This window comes from Pleuronectes platessa, chromosome 8, assembly GCF_947347685.1.
Source record: "Pleuronectes platessa chromosome 8, fPlePla1.1, whole genome shotgun sequence".
NCBI classification, from domain to species: domain Eukaryota; kingdom Metazoa; phylum Chordata; class Actinopteri; order Pleuronectiformes; family Pleuronectidae; genus Pleuronectes; species Pleuronectes platessa.
In genome coordinates this window covers 18,520,022-18,533,118 of record NC_070633.1, presented here as the reverse complement: position 1 = coordinate 18,533,118, position 13,097 = coordinate 18,520,022, and the positions used below count along the sequence as shown (strand labels likewise).

Below are 13,097 nucleotides of genomic sequence, written 5' to 3'. Positions count from 1 at the left end.
AGAAACAATTTAATTGGTCATAAACATTAGGGTATCCACAGACACGCTGAGCAGGCTCCGAGCCATTCACCAAGCATTACGGAAACAAAGGCACTGCGCTAGAAACCAAGATAAACCTCTTTTCTTCAAAGACAACTCAGCTAATTATACTCAGACATTTAAACAGCGGCGTGGGGTGTAAACAATTGGACCAGCAAACCTGTCCATGCAATTCAGTAGGACGCCAATATAGTGTGTCATAATACAAGAAATGTGTCCACACTGGAATTAACCTGCAGTTAGTATATAAGCAAAAACAGACAAAGACATTGGCTTTATGTATTCAAACTGAGAGGATTGTTTCAATTTCAGCTGCAGACCTTCCTCAGTCGAGGTAGAATAAAACTGCATCAATTTGAATTGCACTAATGTCCCAACGCATTAAAGCTCACTTACTAGAAAATATGGGTAAACATATAAATCACATCCCATTTTTCCTCATGTTTTCTAGATGAGGCCACCTGAACTCTGACGGCTAAACTATTGCCCCGGCTCCCCTGCCAACATACGGACGCTCATACATTATGCAGGAGGGAGCAAGTGGCTCATCAGCAGGGATGCGAAGTGAAACATGGCAGGCAGAGGCGAGCGGCAGAGAGGAGGAGTCATGGGTGAGGGCAGAGGGAGCGGGAGGAGGAGATACAGAGGGGCCATGGTTGAGGAAGCACAGGGTCATTCGCTGCTCAGAGGCAACAGTGGAACAAAATAAGAAAAAGGAAAAAGAGAAGAAAACGTTGAGTTCATGACTCAGTGAGGAGGGCCAGGAGAGGCTGTGGTTTGATGCTGATATTGTACCTCATATATTTGTGGAGGAGAATAAAGGATTTAACTACGATATCAAATCATTTAGTTGACGATAGAGATGAAAGAGTGAGAAATGTCCACGCTTACCGTAACCAAAATTATCATGATGAGTATTACCGCTGTATTTTTAGACTGTGCCGAAAATGTTCAAAAGTACTGAATCACAAACTGAAGTAATTTTCTCAAGTTTAATATTTAAATAGTATATTTACTATCAATAAACAAAAAAATATAGCACCAACACCATATCAAATATGCAACATTAACATTAAAGAAGGGAGGCCTTACAATGAAAACTTCCTAAAATGCTGGTTTAAATTTAACCTTAAATAATAATATTAAATAAACATTAAGACAAGATTACTTGCATGTAAGAACAATACAACCATATGTCAACAAATCTGATGTCAGATGGACACTGGAAGCTAACAGTTGCTAGCTGTCGACAGAACACTAGCAGCCCTTGCTTTTACTGTACCAACCAACTTATAACGGTCCGACAGTGAAACAATGAAACTGGAAGCCTTTTCATTCCTAAGTGTAAACCTATAATGATGACACTGATACAAATCTACATTTCGAAAATACTAAATGTGGATCATAGCAGCAGTCACATTATCGGACGTAACTTCTGAAACTGTCTGAAACTGGGTCTGAAACTGCTCGACATTGGTCCCAAAATGTCTCGGTTAGCCTTTTTCCCTGTTGGCCAACGACTTCCACACAACTTTTTTCATTTAAGAAAACTAAATATTGCGAAGTTTGAATGTGGCTTTGAACACCCCAGGGTCAAACTGGCAGTACATCAAGATCACGCTTTCCCTGACTCGTCAAATTAAGCTGGTTGCAATAACAGTTTCCCTGTTTGATATTGAAACAGAGAAGCATTTCCCTAATCTAAGGTTGAGCTATCTGTGATAGTAAACTGTGTGGCGCCAGAGACGAGGAAAGAAATAACAGGGGAAGGTTGGCATAGGAAAAAAAAAGACAGCAAACGTCTCAGCAGACAAATTCCAACCAGTGGGTTTCCCTGTGTGATAGGGCAAACAACACACACACACACACACAACAGCAGTACCCGCGTTTGGGTGGTAGCATGACTTGAAATACTAAACATAAATGTCACCACCTTTCCCTGTATCTATTGCTCCTCCTCCCACCTCCCACCTCCCTCCACTCCGCTCTTGTCCTCCATCCTCCACTGACAGTTTTCTGTTAATGAGTTTCATTTGCACAGCAGACCACGGAGAGGAGTAAAGAGTGGACAGCACACCCATACTCACACACCTACACGCACACACCACACACACACTCACCCACACTGCAGGTAGTCAAGCCCTGGCCGAGTGTATAGAGAGATGACTAATAGTAGCTTTCAAATCATTGCTTCAGTGCTGTATAGTGAAGACTAGTTCGGCTAATGAGGCTGACGTTAGCCTGTTGTCTAGTGAAATCCCTGGCGAATACGTTAGCAGGCAACAAAAGACATCATATTGTTAGGAGAATGATATAAAATGCATTGCCAGCAGTAACACAACAGTCAGCATGGGCCTGTAAACAACTGGTCAGACTAGAGAGGTCGTTAGCTCTGCTACTATAGCCCCTGAGGGGGTTATCTTGATGTTGAGAACATATGAAGGACAACAGCTTGTCCTAATTCTGACATCTATAGAAGTTTCTGGGTGTCAAGATTTGGTCTAATTTTGTCTCAGAGTACTTAAGAGAGCTCTTGAGGTATCCTAACCCACTTACAAGTCACCAGCAGATGGCTGTTTCACTTTGCAAAAATGGAGAGAAGTTTTGGAAGTGAACGATCACACAAAGTTGATTAAATATGTCGTTATATGTGTTGTGTTGAGACATGTCCCTATCATCCACTGCATGGTGGTCACGCACAACCGCTAACATCAACTGGCAGGAGGCATTAATTAGCGCAGAAAAACCCGCAAGGGATATTCTCCATCTCGTCCTATGTTCTAAAATGGGACAGCGTTTAGTTTATAAAGGCATCGAGGTAGGGCTGGGCGATATGGCCTGAAAACAAATATCGCAATATTTTTAGGCTACATCGATATATACACAAAATATATCGCAATATTTTGAAATCGACTCTAAATCACTGCAAATGCTCAATACATAAAAGTCCACAGGAAGTAGCTAAGCTAGCGGACGTTAGCATTTCCGGCGGTCCCTGAGTTGGACTTTGTCGGAAGGTATCAGTAGACATTTAGGCTTACGCCGCTCACGTTTATCATTTAACATCTACTGGTAGTTTGTAACCTAAATTGTTTAGAAGACCTTCAAATGGACAAGAGATATTCACAGTCACTATCTTCATGACATGTTGAAATAAATGAGAACAGTTCATTTTATTTGGTTGTGATGGTCTCTTGCCAGGAGCTTCAGCCAGTGTTGCAATGCCAACAATGAGAGGTTTTTCTACGTCCCCTCTTCTAATGGGCTGAATAAACACTATGAAGACTTGCAGCTAGCTGGTTAGCATGCTGTTACACTAAAGGCAAAAAGTGATAGAAATAGAAGAAAAACAGACGTCTTCCATTGAAGATTATAATCTCTTGGCGAGTTTGACTGAGAACATGCAATGTTTCTGCTAGAAGGGTAAAAGCGAATGCTAATGTTGCTTATGTAGCAACACGCCACACGTAGAACCTCTTAAAGTAGGTCACATCGTCAAGGAGCACCTCAAAGTTTTCCCCAGGTCTTTATTAAATCTGTATGATGTTTATACAGAGTGAAATATTCAACCCATGACAGAATGGTTTTATGGCTGCACTGTTCCTTCAAATGGATATACTCTGTGCTGTATTTTGAACACCTCTCCTCAAAACTCAGCGTGAGACTTGGTAAACCTGCGAATCTCTACAAAAATACACAGCTGTGTGGGGTTTAAACAATGAGGCTGCAGCAACAGGCTGATTCTGGGTTTCTGTACCACTGCAGCACTTGTGAATTAGAGTTTCCTCCTCTAAAGCAGATACTTTATTCTACAAGTCATTCTTCGGTCAAGGCTTAAAGGGATTCATAAGAGCATTTAATCGTTCAAACAGTGAAAACCTGAGTTTCAAAGGCTGAGTTTCAAAGCATAAACCGTAACTGGGTCAATCAATCAATTTATACAGAGTTGTACATAAATGCATCTGTTTGCGTATGACCGCACATGGAGCCATGCTGGTTCACAGTCAACTGAAGAAATTAGGTGAATCTGGACAATGGATTTATAGTGAACTACATACATACCTCCAGATATAGGAGGTAAGCAGATTAACATGTTCATTATTTTTCAAAAACATCAAAAAGTACTGCAGGCTTAAAAGTAGAAACACCAAACACCTGGCTCAAATAGACAGAATCAGTAATTAGAGTAAAAAGCCAAAGTCAAATCATAAGAACATTATCCATCTAATGCGGCGAATTGATTCTCTGAGTCTGACTTTGTTTTCCACCAGGGGTAGATCCTACTGAGTTTCTACAAGGTGGATTAAGCCTGCTGGCAAGTGCTCAAGTACTCACAGGGTGTTGTAGCAAGGGCGTAGTGAGCTCCCACACCGTCACAGTCAAACGGACACACACACACACAAACACACACACTATGAAGCTAATTATAATGTCCCTTTTGGCTGTGGATGTTGTGTCGCTCAGCGCAACTCACGTCTCTGAATCTGTTCCAGGATCTGTCCTTGTTGAATTGAGCCACGGTGCTCAGCCATTTGTCGTTACTGTCACCGGAGACGGTCGTTTCTCCGCTCAGCAAGAGAGCCACGGCCGGTAGGAGCAGAGAGAGGAACATCTTCTGGAAGTAAAGACGGAGAGAGGGCGTGAGAGTGGACAGAGGAGAGGAGAAGATGCTGCTGCAAAGTGTCCGGTGAAGTGAGCACTTTGCAGAAACCCAGAACTCTGCGCGCTGTGACGCAGAGCGGGTCAGGATGTCACCACAGAGCACGAGCCGAAAACAAAACACACGCTGTTTACGTTGGGAGAGTGTGGGGAGCGCTCACTTTACCGAACGGCTCATCCATCTTCTAATCGGATTATAAACATTGGAGAGTTGTCACCGCGGCAGATGGGGCGCAGGCGAAACCTCCAGCTCACGAGCTTCCCCCTCCGCCAATTTAAAAAGCAATTAGCGGCGTCAGCACTAATTTCAACCCCCACGGAGACGGAGGTTCTTCTTCTTCTCCATCCACTCATCCATCCAGCAAACGCAGAAGCCCCGCGAAAGCCGACAATTTACTTTCATTTCCAATTTCGTATTCTTTCCCCTTTTCGGACAAAGCGCGCGCACGGTTGAAAAGAGTGCGTGTACCTACCTGGGATAGTTCGTCGGTGTCCTATTCCGATTCCCGGGGGAAAATAAACCCACGGCCCCGGGCACTCTGTCCGGTTTCACCCGACTGCTTATAGGACTGACGGCGAGAGGGAGCTGAGAGGACCGAGAGCGGTCCGGGAGTTTTCTCATCCTCCTCCTCCTCCTCGGTCACTAGACACCGCCTCTCGCTCTCTCTCTCTCGCCTTCACTCCCTCCATTTCCCTCCCTCTCTCTCTCCTTCCCCCTCTCTCTCCTACCAACGCACTAACCGTGTCATTGATTTTCAGCAGGGGGGTTTATGCATGTTTCTTTTACGTTCACACCAGGGTGCACACATTTGGGAGCCGTGTCAGAGAAAGTCGTGTTGTTCAGGGAGCACAACACAAATCATTTTAGTCACACATCCCTGCTGTTGTGTGTCCATCATAGTGAATACCGTGAAGTCATTTTTTGTAAAGAAATTAGTGGTCAGTTTTTTTGGGTGCCTCAGTGAGTTGTTGCTCTTTTTCAGCACCATGGACAGAGACTGGCTGCTCTTGTATTTATATGAAAACACATTTCTTAAATGGGCCGTGTAAGTAGGCCGTTCATTTTTTGGGCTGGGGGTGGGGAGGGGGGGGGGGGGTATAACTATATACAGTGTGTTTAAATATTTAATCTGTGACACTCGCTTTGACTCTCCCTGTTTTTTTTTTGTTGGCTTTGGCAACACTCTTGTCTCAGTCTTTTCCTCCCCCTTCTCTTTGCAGGGTGTGTGTCTGGATGAGAGTGGAGTGGTGAAGATAGTTTCTGCTTTGGCGCCTGTGTGGTACAGTCCAAGTCTGTTTTATTGACCTGTTTTGGCACAAAAGCAGCCAGGAGACCGATACGGCTCCTTATCTCCCACAGTTTCTCATTAAAAAGCTTCTCTATTCTAATAAAGACAATTCCCTTTAGTACCGACTGCACTTTTGGGAAGTTTCACCGGGAGTTATATGAAGCCAGCTTGAACTGCATGAGCACTGCTGGTTTTTTGTTTTTGCCAACATTTTATTGTACATTTCTATTTTCCTCATAATTGAATGAACCTGAATTCTTTCTTACAGTTGAAGGTCTGTGCTTTTTGAGTGGTATTTCCTGCAAGAAAATTAAACCCTATAGATCTCAAGCCAGAGTCAAATCTCATTAATAATGTAACAGGGTAAACACAAAGAAAAGTTATGCACACTAGTTTGTAACTGTGGGTTTTTAGGGAGAAATGTGAGGTCCAGGTTTTATTGAGTAAAAATAATATTAATAAAAGAATAAGTGAAAAACATTTCATTTTTCAATGATTATCTGAAATTTAAGGATTGTATAATAAATTGGCTTTGCATGTCCCAATCTGTAATTTAATAAGAAAACTGTTTAGGTTTCGTTTAGACTTTAGCCTGTGTTAGCAGTTTTACAGCTAACATGACATTTCTAATGATAGAAAGAACAATTCTCTTGTTGTGTCCTGGAAATATACAACAGTCCAAATCAACTTCATATTTACTGAATGGAGTTTGAAGTCTGCACAACATCAGCTATGATGAGACCTGATGAGGATATTTCTCACTGTGCCATCTTGTGGAGGAAGTGCTGGGTAAGTGGTGGAATTAGGCTCGTGAGCAGCTTATACTCTGAGTGATTATGAGACACTTGATTTTGACATTCAGGAGTGCTGACATGACATGTATATGCAGCATATGTAAATAGTTTTTCAGCCTGTGTTAAATGGGTCCTGTGACATTTACAGTAAACCAGGATAAGATGAGGATGGTTGAAAAGGAGATCAAGCGTTTGTCCTTCAGCTGCTGCCAAATGAAATCTTTAAATTTACAATGAGATTTAGAGAGAGATGTATGTGGACAACACCAGCTGAGATATATTTCCAATATTTTTTCAGGCAGCTGGTGGGATGTAACCACATATCCTTCCGAATATAATTTAAAACATTATTTTAACAGTAAATTAATTAATCAAATAGCTCAAACTTGAGAATTCAAAACAAATATTTTCAATATGGCTGACTATGCAACGACATTTCCTTTCGAGCATTATTTAAAACATAATATTAGGTGTTAATCAATAAATCAAATAGCTCAAACTTGAGAGTTCAATTTGTTTTCTTCTTTTCTTTGTCTTGGCAGTAAATGTACAGTCACCCTACTTTACAGAAGCAGATGGTGAAATGAAAAGAGGGAAGTGGGAAAAAGGTAATGAAGAAGCCTAATGAAAGTTGTGTGTGCGTGCGTGAGTGTGTGTGTAGGTGTGTTAGAGGGAAGTGTGAGGGAGATGTTTGAAAGTGAGCAGCGAGGGTGTGATAGACTGTTTCCCAATGAGCTTATCTCCAACATAACTTGTGCATGAGAACTTCAGTTCCACTTGAGCGGCTCCAACAGCTCACTCAGTCTGCCTGGGAGCCGACCACGAGCATAAACCACATCAGCATCTGAGATGATATCTGCCCGGGCTGTCCCAACGCTGCGAAATGATGCAAAATAATGCAAAATGTTCCATTTCCATCACACAACAATTCACATTTCTGCTCCGTGCTCTTGGGGGCATTTGCAAATCCAATCACACCTCTAACGTTCCACATAGGATGAAAAGAGAAAAGTCAGAGAGCATGAAACCCACCAGCAAATGGGATAAAGTGTATAAATGTCTCAGCATCCCGACAGATGGCTCTATACGCAGGGTACATATCCTAATCAGTTCCTCATCAAGGACTTCAGCGGCAGGAAACAGAAAATGTTATCGACATGCCTGATCTGAAAAAAGGGGCAAATTTAGCATCTGAATAATACAGGGATGATGCTGAGCATGTGAAAAGCAGGTTTGTCAATGTTTGGTAAAGTTTGAAATCATCATAGCTTTTCTTTGTTGAGCAAAAGACCAAGTTTTAGAATAAAAAATGACACAGACAAACATAGTATGAACCTGCCCTAAATAAAATGATATAAAAAGGGAATTACTTATTACTTTCAAAGTGTGTCAACTAGGTCTTGATTTTCCTTCCACCGAGACATCACTGGCGCATGTGATGCTGTTACAGCCATAAATTATATAAAAGCTCAATATATCTTTTTAAATGAGATATATGTTACATGAGCCATTTTCAGACATGCACTGAACTGATAGAGCCAATGTGAGTGGGCGTGCTGATGAAATTTCTAACATAAGACGAATGTAAACTGGAGAAAAAAAACATCCCAGGATCAAAAAGAGGAACACGTAGGAAACCCAGAACAATAATGTCCACTTGGAAAGACAACATTTGATTCAAGAGCTTTAAGGGCTGATGCCAGATTCGATGTCAAGAAAACCCAAACTTGTGATTCCTGCAGCGTAATATATATGTGATGTCCTGCCTCCTGCATGCTCAACTCAGGGACCACTCATCGCCCAAATGTTCCGGACATTTTTCTACTTGTGAACACATCTGACCCAGAAATCTGCTGCTGCATTCTTCATAAGTAAAAGGCAAAGTGCTTGTCGGAAAGGTCATTTGTGGATAAGTTGACCCGGTGACATAACCAATTTTTTGTGTTTGACCCTCAACGGCAGGATTATCATCAGGAAAGGTCAGAGTTACCAGTATCTGTGGTAGAGGTGTCACCATACAAACAAACACAAATAAATTCATCCAATCTCCACTGTCTGAATGAATCTGCAGCTTTTAGCAGTTCAGCTTCTCAATGCTGACGGAGCTGAGCGATCTGCTCAGCCATGAATACCCCCTGTTGAAAGACAACCAGAGCCACATATACTTCAATGGTGTCATAATGCTATTGCACAGTGGCTGCACGTAGCGGAGTGTATTTGAGTGGTGATGTGCTCACTTGAATGAATCTATTCAAATATCCACAAAGCGTTGTGTTATTTCTTACTCTTAACCTGAATCACAGTAGAAGCTTTGTCAGTATTTTGGTGTCTGAGCCCCCCCACCCCTGCAGGCCTGTGAGGTTTAATGAAGCAAGTAACACTTCAGGCACAGGAGCTATTCACGGAGCTGAAAGTTTTGCTACTTGCCACATTTCAAAAACTGAAAGGCAGTTATCTAACAACTTAGGAACAGAGTGACTTTTGTCTGACCTTTAACTTGAAATGAGGAGGCAGAACATTCAAACCCGAAAGCAGGAAACCACTTTCACATCTCTCTGCTAGGAAAACAATGGGGAGCAGTAAGACTTCCCAGATACGTCAGAATATCTTCTACTTTCTACTCATCAAAGATCTTTAGGTAAATAATGTAAACTCCTTTTTCTCCACACCTTGAAACCTTGAGGGAAAAACCCAGCAATTGGACAAACACCATTAAATTGGACCTTTGATAGAAAAACACAAGGAGCATAATCCCGAATATGAGCTTTGTACATAAAGTAAAATAGACAAAGTCTGGGGCCCAACATACTGAGCAGAGTCTCTGACATTTACAGATACATTGTAAATAAAGACAAAGAGAGGGAAGCAAAATACAAAGTATAGTCAGCAGTAAAACTAAGTTTGATATATTTTCCTACAGTTGACGTCATCTCTTCCTTTACAGACGAGACAGACACAGACACAGTAAGGTAGACAGCGTGGTTACAGCCAAGGACAGCTGTGAATAGATATATTTTGAAAAGGAGTTAGCCTACATGTTGGTGTAGATCAGCAATACAGGAAATCATTTCAGGGAGCTCTGCACTCTGCTGCCCAAGTGTTAGAGTCGATATTCCCGAAGAGCGGAGGATACAGAAGAGGAGAAAGCAGTTCACTGTTATAAACCAGCAACACCACTGAGAGGTTATCGTCCTACAGCAGCCCACTGTTAGAGGGGACACACAACAAAAAAGAGCAATGCACTGCAATGCAGCATAGAGCACCAAAAGCTGCTGCGCCTCCCTCCAGGGTAGCAGTGAAGAGGCAACATGCAAGGTCGCCAGGGTTTGCGGACTCGTGCAGGTGTAGGAGAGGCTTTCCCAGGCGGAGTTTCTCACCAAAAATAACAGAAACCCAGGGAGGGATGCTCGACGCGATGTCAGGGGAATTAACTGCAATGAAGCAGAGCAGAGTCCCTTTGCCTCTCCTGCTTCTCATGTCCACTGCTTTAACGGCTATTTTCTCAGGGAAAGCATTTCTGCTAATTGTACTATTTGAGTTTACTTCGTAAGATCATACTCCTGTGTGTTTTATGGTTTGTGTTTCACAGACAATGAAACAACAAGAGAAGGCATTAAGTAAGAGATAAATGAGCAAAACTTGCTTAATAGCACTTTGGTAGCACTTATTTGGCACTTACACATAGCACTTTGTAGTTTGGCTTTCTTGCAGAAAATTGTACTTTCTTTTTTCTGGTTGTTGTGGGTTTTTACCCTCATGGTTGAATGCACTTATTGTAAGTCGCTTTGGATAAAAGCGTCAGCTAAATGTAATTTAATTGTAGGCTTGGGTACCAGAATGCAGGGCCAATCAGGTTCTAGTTCCTACACGGCCGGTACCTAGAAGACCAAATTTCCATATTTCTGTGCCTGAGCTCTGTACTGAACAAGTTTCCCTGCTTACAGGCAACATGGACACCACCACATATGTCTAGTTAACATTACACGTAATACAGTTGTCAACACACTCTCTACATGGGTCTGGTAGCACTTAACGGTAGTATACAATTAGCTAGTAGTTACCTCAACCTAAAGTCGATATGAGAACAAATTACCTAAAAGTCAATGGATTTTGAGTTCTGCCAATAAACCGAGAGAAGCAGAGGGAGGAATCGAAAAGACAATCTTAATGTTAGCACAGGATACATTTGAAAGCAGAGGGATGCTCCGTTTGTGATGGCTTGCCAGATCCCATGCTGAGCACGTCAGCCAGCTGTCTGGGCTTGATGAGTTTGGAGCTGCATTAGTTTGGCTGTACTAAGCACTGAAACTGTTATAGTTGGGTTAGATTTAATCTATTATGTTATTTAGTTTGTTAAAAGTTTTTTCAATAGGAGTTTTTATCGTTGATCAACTTCAATTTCTCACATGTATCAGTAAAAACTCAAACGATGCCCAACCACCATAGCTAGTTGTGGGCTTAGATTAAGGACGTCCACATGTGGCCGGTTTTGTTTGTCTATATACAGTATTGTAGATGATGCTATTTATACTGAGATGCTAACCAAGCAGCGACCTGTGGTCTTTAAGGTGTAAACACAGGCTTGATAAATCCGACAGTTATGTCACACGGACACACGCTACTTGAATTCAGCACTAAATTGGGAATGTTTGTCAGACTTTTCTAACTGAAATGGCAAAAACTTCAAATGATATGAAAACCTTGCCTTGAATCTTTATTTTTTGCTCCGCATACCATCAGAGAAGAACAAAAAGCACAGTCCTGATTTCGCAGAATTAAAAAAGAAAACACTTCCCTGTTGAGTTTTTGGTGCAGATGAGGAAGGAGGACGGGTCAATGACATCATCCGGTCGTGAATAAATCCCAGCCTAGCCAGTGTTTCAACCTTTCTTTTTTAACAAGGATGTGCAAACACACGAGGACACAAATGACACCACAGTGACTTTTTTGTTCTGGCGGATGATCTCGAAAATAAAATGGTACATGTGAACATTTCCTCTGTCATATTTCCTGCTTCCCATGTTGAAAAGATGCGGGGCCTTCTTTACGCACAGCGGCAGAAAAAGGAAAATGCTGCAAATGACCACGGCGGTGGGCCGGCAGCTGCCTCAGAGTGGGAGGAAATAGATTACCCTTATCACGGTTTTCTCTCCGAGGAAAGTTGCAGCCGTGAAAGCTAATTACACTCTGGATCCGCGGAGAACAACTATAATAAAGCCCACTGATCCCTCACATTTTATTATCTCTGAACTTGGCTGTGAGGTATTTGTGCACAGATTCTTACTCAGCGTTCTAGGTTTTTTGTGTCACCGTATATTGTGTGAAAGTCTATACACTATTTCTTCCCCTGCAAATTCTGCTGGAGGCCAAGGATGTAGGGGTGTTATTCTGGATTCAGAGATCTTACCACCCATGGAGACTGAAGGAAGACGGGGAGGTGTAGGAGGTTCCCAGTGTGTGACAAGACAGTTTTGTCCACACATCATCCCTGCAGAGAGCCGCTTTACTACGAGCAAATTAATGCTCGGAAACCGCTCCCTCAACTCCCTCAGACCTGTCTCATATTTGTGGATCCTGTCCGTCCAGATCAGTCTCTCTCGCCCCTGAACTAATCACTTGTCACTTCAAAAACATTTGACTCTGACAGGCTCTGACTGCCAATTACGAAGACTTTTCTCCCTCACTGTCCATCAATCCTATCTTCACGTGTGTGTCATTCATTTTCTTTCAGGCAGGTCAAGCTAATTCCCCGAAGAGCGCGCTCCGCTTCATACCAAGACCGAGATTCTTGACATTGCTGATCGAAAAAATGTATTAATATTCCACAAGAAGGCATTTAACATTCAACTGACGGCTCCCGCAAAGTTCAAGTGCAGCCTGACACTTCAATCAATCGGCAAAACGTGTGAAATAAAAGAACACACTGAGTTTTATGTTGACAGAACAATAGAAGAGGAGTGATTGGCTCTGTAGCTACGAAGGAGGCAACAGGCAATCAGTATGCGAGTACTCTAATTGAATTAGTATAGAGAAGATTGATCCCTTTTTGGTGGTTGACCAGATTTGAAAATGACGATTGACACTAAATACAACACGCAAAGTTAATTTAGAAAGTAAAACTGTTAAAGATCTCAGTTTCCTTGAGGAGATCTTTTGCACGAGGGATAAGGGACCTTCTGCTTCCTCTTTGGTTAATTTGCAGACAGTGAGCAGGAGAGGGGAAAACTTGTTACTGTAAGTGTTATTGATTAATGTCTGAGTTTTGCAGCATAAATTTGAACCACAGGGTATTCAGTTGTCTCGGCTGCCGACTCAG

At 42.2% G+C, this 13,097-nt stretch overlaps 1 protein-coding gene across 1 annotated transcript in view; it reads right to left on the bottom strand.

Moving 5' to 3' along the window:
* spock1 (SPARC (osteonectin), cwcv and kazal like domains proteoglycan 1) overlaps positions 1-5,279 on the bottom strand; it is a 96,630-nt gene extending 91,351 nt beyond the window's left edge. The window contains exons 1-2 of the mRNA XM_053429633.1: positions 5,172-5,279; positions 4,514-4,654 (exon numbers count right to left, since the gene is read on the bottom strand). Coding sequence (XP_053285608.1) covers positions 4,514-4,651 — 138 coding nt within the window. The 5' untranslated portion in view covers positions 4,652-4,654; positions 5,172-5,279. The remainder of the gene's footprint in view (positions 1-4,513; positions 4,655-5,171) is intronic.
* Between the last annotated feature and the right edge of the window lie 7,818 nt (positions 5,280-13,097).